The sequence below is a fragment of the Pelobates fuscus genome, chromosome 4 (assembly GCF_036172605.1).
Source record: "Pelobates fuscus isolate aPelFus1 chromosome 4, aPelFus1.pri, whole genome shotgun sequence".
Lineage (NCBI taxonomy): Eukaryota > Metazoa > Chordata > Amphibia > Anura > Pelobatidae > Pelobates > Pelobates fuscus.
Genome location: NC_086320.1, coordinates 140,768,459 through 140,785,575, shown reverse-complemented (window position 1 = coordinate 140,785,575; position 17,117 = coordinate 140,768,459). Strand labels below are relative to the sequence as shown.

The 17,117-nt window shown below is 36.0% G+C and overlaps 1 protein-coding gene across 2 annotated transcripts in view; it reads right to left on the bottom strand.

Moving 5' to 3' along the window:
- Positions 1–1,485: 1,485 nt before the first annotated feature.
- Positions 1,486–17,117, bottom strand: part of ZNF236 (zinc finger protein 236) — a 174,674-nt gene continuing 159,042 nt past the window's right edge. For both annotated transcript variants that reach the window (XM_063451634.1, XM_063451635.1), the window contains 5 exons: positions 15,164–15,292; positions 13,247–13,441; positions 12,974–13,103; positions 4,142–4,318; positions 1,486–3,384 (listed from right to left, as the gene is read on the bottom strand). In XM_063451634.1, coding sequence (XP_063307704.1) covers positions 3,248–3,384; positions 4,142–4,318; positions 12,974–13,103; positions 13,247–13,441; positions 15,164–15,292 — 768 coding nt within the window. In that variant the 3' untranslated portion in view covers positions 1,486–3,247. The remainder of the gene's footprint in view (positions 3,385–4,141; positions 4,319–12,973; positions 13,104–13,246; positions 13,442–15,163; positions 15,293–17,117) is intronic.

Genomic DNA, 17,117 nt, shown 5'->3' with positions numbered 1-17,117 from the left:
TTTTAACTTATGAAGTGTGCAATAGTGTTTTAATTCAAGTGTTTCTTTGATTGGCTAATCACTTTTTGGCGCCAATTTTAAACATTTACATTGTCCTATATATATTGTATCTTGCCAGGTATAATGCTATATTACCATTTTGATAAAGCCTGTTTAGGTGAAACGCGTCAATGGTTTTACATTGTGTATTTTAATAATAAAAGTGATTTTGGTTACCTTTTTTATAGGACCAACTCCTACTTTATTTTACCTTATATACAATTTTATTATTCCTGGCATTTTTATATTTTTTATATTTCCTATTTTTATTTTTATTCCTATTATTTTTCATATCCTGAGCTAAAGAAATCCTAGGTGGGGATTATTCCACCAGCGCTGTATTAATAGAGCAGTATTTCCTGCTCTATACTTGTAAGTATATTTTATTTATTGTATTTCTACATACTTTTCCTACTGAGAGCACTATTGTTGTTTCCCATACATTTCGGAGTACCAAGGTTGGACTGACGGACGATTCCTCCAGTTTATCCTGGCAGCGGGGATCATACCGCTGCAACGCCCAAAAGTCTAGAGCTGGTCCAAAGCTCCTGCAAATGTGAGTGTATTAGCCTATTTTTTACCCTTCATCTTACCCTTGGAGCCACAATACTTCACCATTGGCAGTTTGTCGTGTTTCCTATTTTGTCTCCACATATACGGATTATCCTACTACCCGGACGGATCAACTCCTGAGGACTGTATAGATATCCCACCAAGTTATATCAGTGAGACTTTTTATATTTATTTTTATTTTTACACTGTATTTTTATCATCTACAAAGACTCTTTTATATATTTTTTTCTACACTTGTTTCTAGAGACTTACGCTTACTGTTACCATCGGATTGTGACCATTTGGTCTGGTTTATACTGTAATGTATATATATGCCTATGAGGTAGTAAGTATATATCTAGTGACAGCAGTGTGTATGTATCTGTAAGAGAGATGTAGTGTGCTAATAGGGGCTGTAGTGTTTGTTTGTGTATGTGTATAGAGGCTGAAGTGTGTATGCGTTTGTATAATTACTTTTGGCACAGACACTGGGATACAATAGATATTGATGTGTATGCATGAAAGCCAAGAACATGTTTTCAATGCTGAATCCAGCTTCTTAAAATGTTCTCTCTATCACAGACCCAGATAAAACGGGTAACCCTCACCTCGATCCTCTAGACTTAATATTTTGGAAATAAGCAACATAGGAAGAAAAAAAGAAAAAAAAAGTACAAATATTTTTTTTAATAAATAAAAACATTTACAGAAAAAGATTCAGGTAACCAGATAAATCTGCCCATGTTTTAAAGTGAAAATTTTCATTAAAATAATACATTTTTAAGAAAAAGTACATATTGCTACTGTTTTAATCAAACAATTTGAAAACAGAATACAAAGATAGAACTCTATCCTTTATATATGTTTAATAAAAAAAAAAAAAAAAAAGTTTACTTTTAATGAAAATTTCCCTTTAAAAATGCTGTAATAATTTGCAAATGGTGCTGGTTTGTATTGTGAAAAAAACATGGAATCACATTTTGTAAACAATATGTATTGATTAACGATCTGCTTTGAGTTATGGAACTGTAAAGGAATAGGACAGGAAATCAATAAACACAACAAATGAAAAAAACCTATAATATTATCACTGAAGCAGAAACAGAAATGTTCAATGAAAAATACTAATTTTATTAAAATTATAGAATTGTACGATGTCTCAAACATCTATAGAGAAATATATGAACTTCTAATTTTACTAAATTAACCTGTGAAGATGGCCCAGCCACTTCTCTACAACCTAAGTAACATTAACTTCTTGATTTTCAACCTATAATTAGGATGACCATATAGTCCCTTTAGAGACTCTTTAAATGATGCATTTGGCGGACTAGTAATAATTGTAATGACAAGCTACAGTACACAGTTTTGTTAAGCATCCACAGTAAATGGGAAATAAAGTCACCCTTACTATAATACTTAAATAAATCTTAACAGTGTTTTCAGGTAACAGGGCATTATTTTCTGTGGTTGTGTTTATAGTTTAATTTACTGGAGTTTACATTCTTTCTCATTAAACACAGTAAAAAAGTAGTTAAGTAGTTTATGATACAGATGTGGACCATTTTGTTTTTGCTCATTACAGTAGTGAATATAAAGTCATTCTTTAACCCACACCAGAATGTCACTACAGCATGTAAAAAAATAAACTATGTTTTACAGAGCTGTTCCTAGCTTTTAAACAAATAGCTCATGTGATGGATGCACATAATTGTAACTGAACAGAAATTTATTGTACTACAAGGACTTGCACTTGCAAGCTGTGTTGTGGTCATCTGTCAGGATAGCCGTTCATTTGTGTGCTTTGAGCAAATATTTTGGGGAGAAATGGAGGAGAAACTAATTTATTCCCTGTTTTCGGATCACTTGAGTCCACTGAGTGATAAATCCCAAAATATACAAATTCTTTAAGTTTCTTAACGCGTAACCATGTAAAGCCCCCTCTGGTTTTTGAATGATATTGCACAAAAGGGCTCAATTTGGAAAAATCAGTAGCATCAGAATGCCTTGGCTGCATGGGACCCTGGTGGGTTTAGTTCCTGAAAATTGCCAAATTAGCCATAGATTAAAATGCCATGAAAACCACAAAATTGTTACAAACCTTTGAGATATATCTTGGTCTCACTAGGACATCTATGAACGTTAATATATAACTCAATGTAGGTCTCTGTTATGCCAATAATTATGTTACCAAAATACTGAGAGCATATATTAAGCTCTAGGAAGCAACCCTCCCAAAAATGATGGGGGAAAAATTCAATTTAACATAGATAGTGGGTCCCGCCTACAATTATCTCTGAAATTACTTAAAATATTTCAAATGTAATAAACTTTTTTTATATTATAGTACATAAAATAACATGCTACATACAATTGGAACCATGTGCCGCCCATATTTCCAAAGTTGCAATAGGTTTCTAGTTGTATGGTAACAAATTTTGTCAGTGGTTCCTGAGTAGATTAACATGTAGTACTATTTGAGTGAGAATTCAATAAAATTCTCTAGCACAAAAATAAATTATGGTGGGCTGCAGTTGATAACACAATAGTTGAATCCAATAGTAAGAGCTGGAAATTTTTTTTAAATAACATTGGTGCTAGAAAATCTTTAAAGTGTTCATATGCTCTTATTCTCAATATTCTTATAAACAAGAAATTATCGGAAAACATTTGTAATTCCACACTGCCAGTCACTTGAGGATTCCTGAACAACTTCTTCCAAATCAAGTCCTTGGCCAATGTCCTCTCCACCTTCATCTTCACCTGGGTGCAAAGGAACTTCTTCTATAAGATCTGGATAACAAAATAACCCCATTAGCTTATTTAAGTATGGTAGATTAGATATGTGCGATCAATTTCTTCAATAACGTGGCATTTCCAGTGTACAAGGATCTCTCAAAAAATTACGTGAATATTAACAACTTTAATAAACCACTTTATGAGCTCTATACATGGAAATTCTTGAACAAGAAAATTAAATCATTTCATATTAGAAGATATGAAACTGGGACAGAGAGGTGGGTAGTGACAAGCATTAGCAAGGGTTATACAAGCTTAGAAGGCACCCTGAATGCAAATATTTATACTTGCAGTGTACTTTTCCCCATATGATTCCAAAACAGAACTCTCCTCTAGAATCCAGGCATTTGGGTGGTTCACAATTTACATAGCATCTTCGAAACACTATTAAATTTAAGAGTTGATGAACAAAAATATGCAGGACATAATGAAAATATCCAATAATTTCAAACTGATAATTTGTACGATGCATTTTTAAATTAGATGGATTCATTATATGAAAGTGCACTACACTTAAAATATAGTAGGCTAGCTTTAATAGGATAATTTTAATAGTACGATATTTTGATAAGAATGAATACAGAAAAACTGAACAAGGACACAGATACTCTTAACTTGTGGAACATGCAAGACAGCATCACATTAAACCAGGAGCAGCTTTTGAAAACCTAATCACCCATAAAGTGTTTTAATAGGTATGCAGACGTTAAAATATTGAATTAAAAAATGTGTAGCACAGCTATATACGTACCAGCGTAGGCATGAGTTCGCTTCATGTGAAGCTTCATATTGCATTTCTGTGAAAAGGACATTGAGCAGTAATCACATTTATAAGGTTTCTCTCCTGTGTGCTTCTTCATATGCACCTGCAGTGCACTCTTCTGGTTGAAAGCCTTCTCACACAGTGTGCACTGAAATGGACGCTCTCCTGGAAGCAAATCACATTTGATGGTTTTGTGTTTTTTTGTTCTTAATACACAAATAGTTGTTACTGGCTACGTTCAATATATTTTAAAACAAAACATTTTTTTAAACCGTTATTGTTGCTTTAAAGCTCACCTACTACCAAATTGTATTTACTATTAGAAAACACAAAATAATATATATTTTATGACAATAGAACTGCTAACACAAATGACAAGAAAAAAATGTTTTAAAGAAGTGCACTATTATTTACACAAGTATTAACACCTTAAAATCTTAACATCTTTGAAAAATTATATATCTAGCTAACATTTGGATATATTTTGGCCCATATTATTAAAAAAATAACGTGGGCATTATGCACACATAGGATAGGTACAGTTACCATCTAAAACCATGCATCTGTAATATAATATTTCAGAATTCTTTTGCAGCCTACAAGGAAGACCTGTAGTGTGCACTCAGCACTACCTTCTCCCACATATTAAACTTTTGAAAACCTTCCTCCTAACTACCTCCTATACAACAAGAAGAAGTAGACTTTTACAGTTCCCCTATCTGAACAATAGAGACTGAATAGAGTCCTGGAATTGAAATTCATGCCTGGTGAAGAATGTTAGGCAATTTTATTTTTTATACAGCGTGTGTGTAAAGGGCTAGGAAGGAAGAGGTTAGTGAACATGTTAAAAAAATATCTATACGTATATAAAATGACTGAAAAGTAGATTTCTGGATAACTGATGTGAAAAACATTTAACTATAATCATTTTGCCCAATCAACTAAATTATCGTTTGTTTCATAGACTAGTTATCAAGTAAGTTTAAAAAAAAAAAAAAAAAAAGCAAAGAGAAAGTCAGAAAATGAGAAGTCTGTCATTAGGAAAACATCTTCGACAGTAACTTCCAGGGTTTTCAATTTTAATGTTTTCTGCACATGACAACACAACTAAATAATAATGCTAAAAAATATGGCACTTTAATTTGGATACATGTAAATTAACCCAAGGAGAAAATGTTATTCACAAATGGCATAAAATTCAATATATACAGACTGTAGAAAAGATCTAAAAAATCTTCACTTTGACTGAAGATAAATCTATGTTTGACATTTTCGTTCAAGTAAATCTAATCAGCTGAAAATCATTTTCTTAGAATATACTATAACCTAGAAGATTATTTCTTCTATCAGTTGGAAACGAGGTCATTGGCTAATTAAGCAAAACAACATAAATACATGGAACAAATCTATCACAGACAGTTTCCAGAAGATCATAAAAGGTGTTATAGCTTAAGTAACTGATCTTCAATAATTTTACTGGTTCATAGGGCAATAAAATAAAATTAATATTTCTGCCCTTTATAGAGGACACACAATCCACGTTTCTGTTAAACCTTGTACTTGAAAAAGCTTTTCGATCCTGTCCATAAATGGTAAACATTTTCTCTAGTTTTATGGGAGAAACTATTGGTATATTTAAGTACTGACATAAATGTTGGCTTCATTGTTGGCTCACTTTAGTGGTCTTGGTACCTTCCTCCCATTTTAAACCTGCAGGTGAAAACATTGCCATTCTGCCTCTTGTAGCCCACTAGACTTTGATTTCATTTAATGCTAAAATTCCAGAGAAGTGACAGTTACCGTTTAAATATATGATTTCATTTCTTTTTATTCTGTTTCTTAAAGGGGCAATATAACTTCTTACACACATTTCTGTCAGGCTAAATTAAGTTACATGATTGGCAATCCCTTGCCGAAATGGAGCTTAGGAATGGTTCCACTATTATGGTTGTTCTCAGGTTCCCTTCTTGATCCCTTGCAGTGATAGTTTCTCCGTAAAATTAATCTACAGCAACACCACTCATAAGGGCTACGACGGGGAGATATACTTGAGATATACAATTCACTGGTTTGGAGCTCCCACTTGGTAATTTAATGTCTTTGGACGGAACAGCAGGGAATAACCTTCTTATCCTTTCCTTCATTTTGTTATATATGTCTAATCTTCTAATATATATTTAAAATACCTGATTGGGGCGATACAAACTAGCCATAGAGGGCTCAGACAACGATATTCGATGTTGGCATGCATAACTCTTTACGTATGACCCATTGTTCACTAGGATGCATGATGTTAAATGTTATATATGAATATTGTACTTGTACAATTACATGTAAAAATGTTGGTATGTATCAACCTGTCAGTCAAAAATAAAGAATTGAAGAAAAAAAAAAGGAATGGTTCCACTAGCCATCAAATCAAACGTTGATGTTACCATGCTAATATTGGCAAGTATGCCATTTGGGTGACAGTGGCAATACATCAATGATGCAATCTGAATCAATATGTGGGAATATAAGCCCAGTTCATAAAAACAGGAGGATAGTAATGAACAGCTATATAACCATGAAAACAGATCCAAGAACTGTACATTATACAATGACAAATGAAATCACTCACTGGCAGAAATCAAGCCATAAATCTAAAATGTCCAGCATACCTTTCTAATTCTTCTTTTTATTTCAATCCATTTTTCCCTTTATTTTTTTCTTTTCTTCCCTTTATTTTTTTGCTCATTCTCCCCAGTTAAGGGAAAACTGTACTCACTATAACAAACTAATCTAGGTTAAGTTGTTATAGTGCCTACAGTTGCTTCCCCCTACCTAGTAGCCCCAAATCTAAACATTTTACTAATTAGAAGGCTTGGAAGCGTGGCTTCAAGCCATACTTCTAAGTCCTCTGTGTATGAGAGCCGGGAATGAGCCTCCTGGCTCTCATAACCTAATATACAGTAAAGTCACGCACGGTGCCGTCACGGTCTTAAAAAGAGAATCATTGCTTGCAGGGATTCTCTATGACAAAATCATAGACATATTGCAGCAAGGAGAATTGGATTGGACCTCATCTTGAAGGCACGCCTCAAGGATAATATCATGCTAGGTGGAGGCTGCTGAGGGAGACTCAGCACTGGGAAGAAGGTGAGTAAATCGTTAACCTTCGTTTTATTTATTTTTTTATGTGCAGGCTAATATGTATTCCTAACACTACAGTGTTCTTTAAGTTTGCCATTCTCCTAATTTTAAAATGTGCCTTCATTCACTTACTTCATCTCAGTCATCCTATCAATGTTATCCTCTACATATCCTCACTCTCTATCCAAATGAGTTCCCTTATTTTATCTGAGCTCAATCCCACATACATTTTTCTGCCCCTTTCCTTCTACCTCCATTTGCCCTGTTTTACCTTATTTATCACAGTTTCTAAGAGATCTCGAACATCTTAATATTCACTAATTTGTCCTTTCACATCAAAACTACTATCCCACCCTCTACTATTTCCTGCACCGATATCGCGACTGGGCAAGGAAATACACCATTTACATGGATTTCCAGGGCTGGTGACCACACTATCGTCTAATACTGGGGGAGTTTTAGTGCTTAAACCTGGTTCACAGGTTCCTTATAAAAGAGATTTAAAAAGTAAAAGTGACTCCAAAAAGCTCTGTAAGTATTGAGTCGTAAGGAAATAGATTTATGCACAACTACATAAATTATAGACTAATACAAAAAACAGAAGGCATATTTTTCTTCTGTTCTACCTTGAATAAACTGCAATATATCAGGGATAACCACACATTTAACAAGCACAGAGACATATTCACAGGGTGCTAACACAGATACGCTCCAGCAGTTTTCTTTGACCTTCCATTTGTCCCTGGACTCTCACATGCTACAATGACAGATTTCAGCTGTGGTCTATACTCTTTAACTGCTTGACTTTTTTTTTTTTTCAGTGTGTGAGCTGAAAACGATGTCCAGTTTCCACAACAATGAGCAAATCAGAGCAAAAACACAATCCTCCCTACCTAATCCTTGTAAGGTTTTATGCCAAGCACTGTCCATCAAGGCACAATTAATAGGTAATCAATGCTAATTAATAGGCTTTCCTCGTAACACTGCCAGTTATTGCAGTCTTAATGACGTATTTCATATTAATTGGTTTTACTATCTACAATGACAAGCATGCTGAACTACTTGCTTACTTTTCTTGATAAAGAACGAACATTCTTCGTTTGACGTCTCAAAATCTGTGCCAATTAAGAGAACATGCTTTGCATATATTGTAACTTAGTGCATCATGAATAAGCTGATCTTCAGATAATGCTCCTTCTTTCTATTAAGAAGATGAAAGCATTGTGGTATTGGTTTAAAGTGTTTACATGTCGTCATTCAATTACATTATCCATTATTTGTATTTTTTTGACCCAATACAGTGTACTGTAGTTCCTTACAAATGTATATGGAAATATTCCTCTTTCATGAAGAAGGGAAGATCATTTTTCCTGATTGCTCATTGAAATGGATACTTGAATTACTCTAGCATAACCGGTTTACCAAAAAGCCTTTTTTTTTTTTACATTAATTGGTATATTGAGAATAATTCACAGAATGCAATATTAAAATAGATCTGTCGTGGTTGGCATTTTAAGGAATCAAAATTAGACTTTCAAAACAAACATTTTAAATTGAACTTAAATGAACACAATAGTGTCAGGAATACAAACATGTATGCCTGACTCTATAGTGCTAGCATGCAGCATTAGGTCCCTGGCAATCCCCTCTCTCTGGATATTAAATGTGATTTTACTCACCTTTTCTCCCACGCCTGACTCAACCTTTGTGGCTGATATTATCAATTTTGATGATCTCAGCCAATCCAATGCTTTCTCATAGGAAAGCATTGGGAGGTTATTGCACATGCACAGCAAAACACTCAGATGCGCCAATTAGCATCTCCTCATAGAGATGCACTGAATCAATGCATCTCTATGGGGAACGCTCAGCACCCCCATGCCGGCTCAGTGACTGCCACTAAAGATGTACCTAGCCAGCAAATGTAAACACTGCATTTTCTCTGAAATTGCAGTGTCTACAGTGCTAAGGCTGCAGGAATATGCTATAGACGCCAGAACCACTACATTACGCTGTAGTGGTTCTAGTGACTATAGTGTCACTTTAATAATTTTTTTCCCCCATAAGTTACAACTCTTCGGAGTTCTGATTTCTATTAACACAGCAGAGGCTTATTATTTCAAATTGCCTCTTGCTTGCCATTCCTTACTCCTTGTCTCTGCATGCACACTTGTTCACAAGGATCACACTACTTATTTGAGTTGATTCTCTAGTTTAATTGGAAGATGTGATCTTATAAACCCTAAGATGCACTCTCTCTCTATGCTGCTGAGAATAGGCCATTATTGACATAGTTACAGGCCTACCAGCACTCCTGCATTTAGTAGGACTGTCCAGATTTTTGGGTCCTGTAACACTTTATTTGACTGTCCCCAGGAAGCACAGCACAGTGCGAGCAAATAATTACATGCACTCACGCTGTGCAACAGGCAATAAGACGTTCAGGGAGCATTTCAGCAGCACTCCCTGCATGTTCCAGAAGGCTGAGAGCTTGCAAGCAGGCTGGTCTGCCCTTTATGAATCACCTAACTGGCCTGCCCTTTATGGATCAGGTTTCTGCCCATCCTGTCCCGATTATCCCAGAGATACTGTGGGGAGATATGCACTTATAGACATATGATGAACTGCATGCAGTGGTGCTATGGAAACATAGTAGGATAAAAGACATGACTGGAAAGTTTCTTTATGTTAAAACTTTAAATAATTCCAACTCATTCACATTTTTTATTCAATTACAGTTGAAAAAGTATGTGAACCCTTTGGAATGATATGGATTTCTGCACAAATTGTTCCTAAAATGTGATCTGATCATCATCTAAGTCACAACAATAGACAATCACAGTCTGCTTAAACTAATAACACACAAAGAATGAAATGTTGCCATGTTTTTATTGAACACACCATGTACACATTCACATTGCAGGTGCAAGAAGTATGTGAACCCTTAGATTTAATAACTGGTTGAACCTCCTTTGGCAGCAATAACTTCAACCAAACGTTTCCTGTAGTTGCAGATCAGACTTGCACAACGGTCAGGAGTAATTCTTGACCATTCCTCTTTACAGAACTGTTTCAGTTCAGCAATATTCTTGGGATGTCTGGTGTGAATCGCTTTCTTGAGGTCATGCCACAGCATCTCAATCGGGTTGAGGTCAGGACTCTGACTGGGCCACTTCAGAAGGCGTATTTTCTTCTGTTTAAGCCATTCTGTTGTTGATTTACTTCTAAGCTTTGGGTCATTGTCCTGTTGCAACACCCATCTTCTGTTGAGCTTCAGCTGGTAGACAGATGGCCTTAAGTTCTCCTGCAAAATGTCTTGATAAACTTGGGAATTCATTTTTCCTTCGATGATAGCAATCCGTCCAGGCCCTGACGCAGCAAAGCAGCCCCAAACCATGATGCCCCCACCACCATACTTCACAGTTGGGATGAGGTTTTGATGTTGGTGTGCTGTGCCTCTTTTTTGCCACACATAGTGTTGTGTGTTTCTTCCAAACAACTCAACTTTGGTTTCATCTGTCCACAGAATATTTTGCCAGTACTGCTGTGGAACATCCAGGTGCTCTTGTGCAAACTGTAAACGTGCAGCAATGTTTTGTTTGGACAGCAGTGGCTTCCTCTGTGGTATCCTCCCACAAAATCCATTCTTGTTTAGTGTTTTACGTATTGTAGATTCGCTAACAGGGATGTTAGCATTTGCCAGTGACTTTTGTAAGTCTTTAGCTGACACTCTAGGATTCTTCTTCACCTCATTGAGCAGTCTGCGCTGTGCTCTTGCAGTCATCTTTACAGGACGGCCACTCCTAGGGAGAGTAGCAGCAGTGCTGAACTTTCTCCATTTATAGACAATTTGCCTTACCGTGGACTGATAAACAGCAAGGCTTTTGGAGATACTTTTATAACCCTTTCCAGCTTTCTGCAAGTCAACAGTTCTTAATCGTAGGTCTTCTGAGAGCTCTTTTGTGCGAGGCATCATTCACATCAGGCAATGCTTCTTGTAAAAAGCAAACCCAGAACTGGTGTGTGTTTTTTATAGGGCAGGGCAGCTGTAAACAACACCTCCAATCTCATCTCATTGATTGGACTCCAGTTGGCTGACATCTCACTACAATTAGCTCTTGGAGATGTCATTAGTCTAGGGGTTCATATACTTTTTCCACCTGCACTGTGAATGTTTACATGGTGTGTTCAATAAAAACATGGCAACATTTCATTCTTTGTGTGTTAGTAGTTTAAGCAGACTGTGATTGTCTATTGTTGTGACTTAGATGATGATCAGATCACATTTTATGACCAATTTGTGCAGAAATCCATATCATTCCAAAGGGTTCACATACTTTTTCTTGCAACTGTATATGACATTTCTGAAGAAATTCTATATTTATGCATCTTAAAGGGACACTATAGTCTTGGATCAGTGCTGCACAGTAAGCAGCCCTGCCGTTTAACTTCCCCAAGTTCTGCATGGAGACACTGAACTTTCCTCATAGAGATGCATTGATTCAATGCATCTCTATGAGGAGGCCCTGATTGGCCAAAACAGCATTTGACGCCGCCCGTGCCGATTTAGCCAAATTGGCTACAAATCGGCCACTTTGATGATTTCACATAGGGGGCAGAGCCAGCGCCGGCGGACCCACGTGGCACTGGAAATAAGGCGAGTTTTCATTGCTTTTAAGGGGAGTAAGGGGGGAGAAATCCATCTAAATGGTGGGTTTAGCACTATAAGGTCAGGAATACAAGTTTGTGTTCCTGACACTATAGTGTTCCTTTAACCCAGTCATTGTTCACTATTTTGCAACCCTGTGTTAGCAATTTGCCTTGAAGGGCAGATATTAACATAAGACTCACATAGAGCTCAATTGACCTGCATGTGCTAAAGAAGGTATTTGGCACTACAATGAAGCCCGCCTTTAACGGTTAAATTAATGGTCCTGATGTTCAGGCATTTATGAATGCTTTAAAAGTTAAACTGGAAACAAACGCTGTGGCCAGCAATGCAGTTATTAAAACTGAACATTCAATAATGGGGTTATCCATGGGTGGTACTTGTACAATGAGAAGGGAAAACCATTTTATTTGAAGGGCATTGCTAATGCAAGTACTTGCTTTTGTGAACATAACTAGTTAGACTCTATTCCAAACGTGGCTTTACAATATTGGAAAAAGTCTCTTTAATGGAATCTGACAGAAAAGCAACCTTTTGTGCCTGCAACTGCCTTCTTGACTTCAGATGCCTCTGCAACATGATTGTCAGGACTGGTTATTTGTCTGGATTAATTAAAATCTAAAAAATCTAAAAAAAAAAAATATTCAATTTACACATTAACCCCAAATCATCCCGATCCTTTATCTTCTTTAAGATAAATAGTATATTTTATGCAGGTAAATAAAGCCTTGCTTGGCATAGACTGTCTAATTAAAGTTGATTAATATGCTCTTCTAGTAGCTTTACATTACATAATATAGGGAATTAAAAATAATAAGAACCGGCTACATACAAAGCCTTTATCATTCACATATGACCACATTGCAGAATCAAAATAATGTTCATTTCATTCTAAAAAAGCTAGCAAACATGACATTCTGTTTGAATTTCCACTTCAGCTTAAAAATAAATAAATCAATGTGTTAATTAAGATTTAATGACACAAGTTAATGTTCTCTTTGTTATATGACAGCTATTACCTGTATGAATACGACTGTGTCTTTCCAGCTGACTTGGTTTGGCAAAAGCCTTATCGCATGTGTCACATTTAAATAATTTTGGCATTTGAGAACTGCGGGATGGTCCAGGCTCGTGTGTCTGCATGTGCTCCTGTTTGAATTATACATAAAATAAAAACAACACCGTCAACATTACATTTCAAATACAGAGGATGAATCTCCATGTAGTATTCAGGAATATAAGCGAATTTGGGATGTGATCAGCCAGTGGTGGAGGCCATTCTTGCATATTACCTTTAAGTGAGATGCTCTTTTGAATGCTTTATTGCACAGGTGGCAGACATGGATTCTCTCTTTCCCATGAGTCTCCTTGTTGTGCTCTGCTAATACAGAGGCTGACGGAAAGTAATGATTGCATTCAAAGCATTGATGTATTCTGCCTTCTTTCTCGGCTTGATTGCTTTTATCAATATGAGCTTCGTCGGTAACCTATCAAGACCCAGAATGGATTTAAACAATAAGTTGCAGATACGTTTGGAAAGAAGATATAAATGGAGATAAAGCAGATATGGCATTTTAAAACATCAGCTACAATATAACATTACTAGTGGGGGGATTTAAAGTGTCAACCATTTATTTTATTTAAAGGGCAACTGTCACCTCAAAAGTATTTATTTTGATATAATAATCCTTTCATCTAGCATTGAAAGTACATTTTTTTTTTTTTTTTTTTTTTTTAAAAGAAGCATATGTAAAAAAAATAATAAAAACTCAGCCATACTCAACACTGCCTTAGGCATGTGACAGGAGCCTTCAGCCATATGCCGGCACTCTGTGTCAAACAGTGTTTGGATTCCGATAATGTCCCTTAACAGTATAGTGACATAATCAGTCTGACTTTTTGACGAAGATCAGCTTCTGCGTGATGTGTGTGTGAAGATATAATCAGTAGGATTTGCTATGTATGCTTGTTAGGCTCTTTAAGCCTCCCCTGCATAGCAGACTGCACAGAGCAATGCCTGATAATGTCACTGCACTGTGCGGGGAGTGAATCAAGGAAGACCATAGAGACTAAGTGTTGGAAACACAGTCCGACCCAAGCTGTATGTATATGGCTGAAGGATCCTATCATATACTAAAAGTAGGATTGAGGTTTTTCTAATTTCTTTCATACATTTCAATTTAAAAATCAATATGTGATGAAAAGATTCTTATATTAAAATTATTTTTGAGGCGACAGTTCCTTCAACTAAATCATTTACATGAGTTCTAGGCAGTAGACAATGCTAATGTTGATATCATAAGATCCCGAGGGGAATAAAAATAGTGTGCTACTCTACAGCTTTTATTTATCTAAAAAGAATAATTCTACGTTGTATATGTCTAATGGAAGGATGCATCTGATTTTCTTTTGTTTCATACTTGTAGCTGTTGACAATCTGGCTTATTCTGTGATATTGTGTTTTATGCAAATGTGGAATGAGGAAAAAAAAAATTTCAAACCATTAAACAAATGATTGTACTCACAGCTATTTTTTTTATTTGCCAAACCCTGGACTCCTTTTAAGGGACGTTGATGACCAGGCAGCCCTTATAAGTTTAGAGATAATTTCAGCTAGCAGCTGTAGAGTTAAGTAAAGTTTATCTATATTGCTGCATGGGAGAATGCCAGGGGTCTGTAATTTTGTCCAGGAGGTCTTGTTTTGATAAACCCCTTGAGGACACATGTCATGTGTGACATGTCATGATTCCCTTTTATTCCAGAAGTTTGGTCCTTAAGGGGTTAAAGGTGACACTGTCCTTATTTTTTCAAAGATTTATATTCCTTTTAAAGTTACTAGACAATGCAGAGAAAGTTACTAGTACAATATTCAGAATATGGAATAAAATGAAGAATTATTTTACTTATTAGTTAAGTGGTCCATTTTAGACACCCAGCCCTCGTCACTCGAATCCAAATATCCAGTTATCAAACAAAAAAAACGTAGTGATTTTCTTTAACCTACTTTAAGTACAGCCAGGTCTCTGGCTGCAAATGCAAAGAACAAGCTGGACACTAATCGCCTGGGGAAAGATCCAACCAATAATTCCAAGGGTATTAAGATCAAGGGAAAAACGAACAAACACAAATGCGACATACACACAAGCCTGTTCAAACACACATTAACAACTAGCTAGGAGAAAATCATTTTCAGGCATTTATTCCAGTACCTGATAGCCGAGTTCGCTGCCATTACTGCTGGACTGAGCTGCATGGCTCACCAGAATGACTTGTGGAGAACCCGTGCCATTTTCTCCGGAAAGACTGCTGTCGGAAAGGATACCAGGAAATTGCTGATTCTAATGAAAAACAAACACATTGTTGACAAAAGCCATAGCAGCCTAAACCCACACAATTATACACCTGATGCTGAAATACAAAAGTGCCTCTGACAAATAAACACAAAATATCAGTGTTTGTTACAACTGGTGCCAACTATTCCCGGCAAATAAAAAAAAAATGCAGGTCAGCGATCAAATGTGATAGATGCTCCAGGACATACTATAAACTGCACAACATATTTGTATTGAAAATACATGTATGTTGTAGTCTAGGCACAAACAGTTAGATTGAGAGTTTATTCGCTAAAGTAAGGCTCAAGGTTCAAAGTCAAATCAGCAGATTATTTATAATAAATAAATAAAAAAAATTTTTATTATATTATTTTTCAATTTATTTTAATATGATATATAAATATAAATCATACATCTACAACAGAAATCTGTTTGGAATACACTTTACAGGGGTTGGATAGAGCTCTTGAGTGAGTGTGTGTCGAAAGGTTTTTTGGCATTGTCACTATATATCAAGAGTACTGATATGCTGCACTTTTATTCTTTTTCGGTTATACAATCTACACAGTATAAATGATTTTGTCCATAGCCCTTCAGAGATATGTTAAAAAATATTTATGTATTTTAGCACAAGTACACATTGGTGTTTTGTTTCCAGTACTAGTAAAAAAACTATTTATATTTTTTTCATTTTTTTACACTTATAATATACATAGCAAAAACGAAAATTAAGATTTTGAGATATTCTATTTAAATTTTCATTTTACTTCAAGGGACACTATAGTGACCCAGATCACTTCAGCTCAATGAAGACCACTTCAGCTCAATGAAGTGGTCTCTGTGCCAGGTCCCCCAGGTTTTAACCCTTCAGATGTAAACATAGCAGTTTCAAATAAACTGCTATGTTTACATTGTAGGGTTAATCCAACCTCTAGTAGCTGTCTTCCTGACAGCCGCTAGAGGCGCTTCTGCGACGCTGGATGCAACATTTGCATCTAGCATGCAGAACGTCCATAAGAAAGCATTGAGAAATGCTTTCCTATGGACTGTTTGAATGCGCGCGCTCCACTCGGGAGCTGGCGTCAGCGGGGGAGGAGAGGTCACCAGCGCCGAGGGAGCCTGGCGCTGGATAAAGGTAAGCGGCTGTAGGGGTTTTAACCCCTTCCATGCCAAGGGAGGGGGGTCCTGAGTGTGGGGGGGGGGGTCCTAAGGATCATATAGTGCCAGGAAAACAGGTTTGTTTTCCTGACACTATAGAGATCCTTTCACTTATATGTCCTCATTGTATATCTTGACAAAGCAACCTTCTTAATAAAAACATTCTGTAATTGATATTTATTTATATTTACAAGTTATGTGGTCGTCACAATAGGTATTTATTTCCTGATTAAAAAGCCTTGAACTTTCAGTGAACAGCAGGATACATATACAATTAGAAATAATTGTCAGACAAACAGCTTAATGATTCACAGCAATGTTAATATTTCAAAAGTTCAAAAAGAAGATACTAAGAGTAAGACTGGCAATGTAGGTGGGGAGGTGGCTATGTTTTATCCTTACCACCGCTAACTGTGAACACTATTCTTAGCAATCCAAAATAATTACCAAAATAAAATAGTGATTTTAAAACTAGGGTGAAACTTTTTAATGTTTGCACTGCGAATTACCAACCGGGATAAATCCTGGCTAGAGAGAAGGGGATAAAACAAAAACACAAAATAAAACAAAATATATTAAATGTCTAACTTTGAGAGGCATTAATGAAAGGCAATGAAATCTAGCCACTGTTTTGTGATCTCTATTCCGAACATTTTAGTGTTTTCCACATACC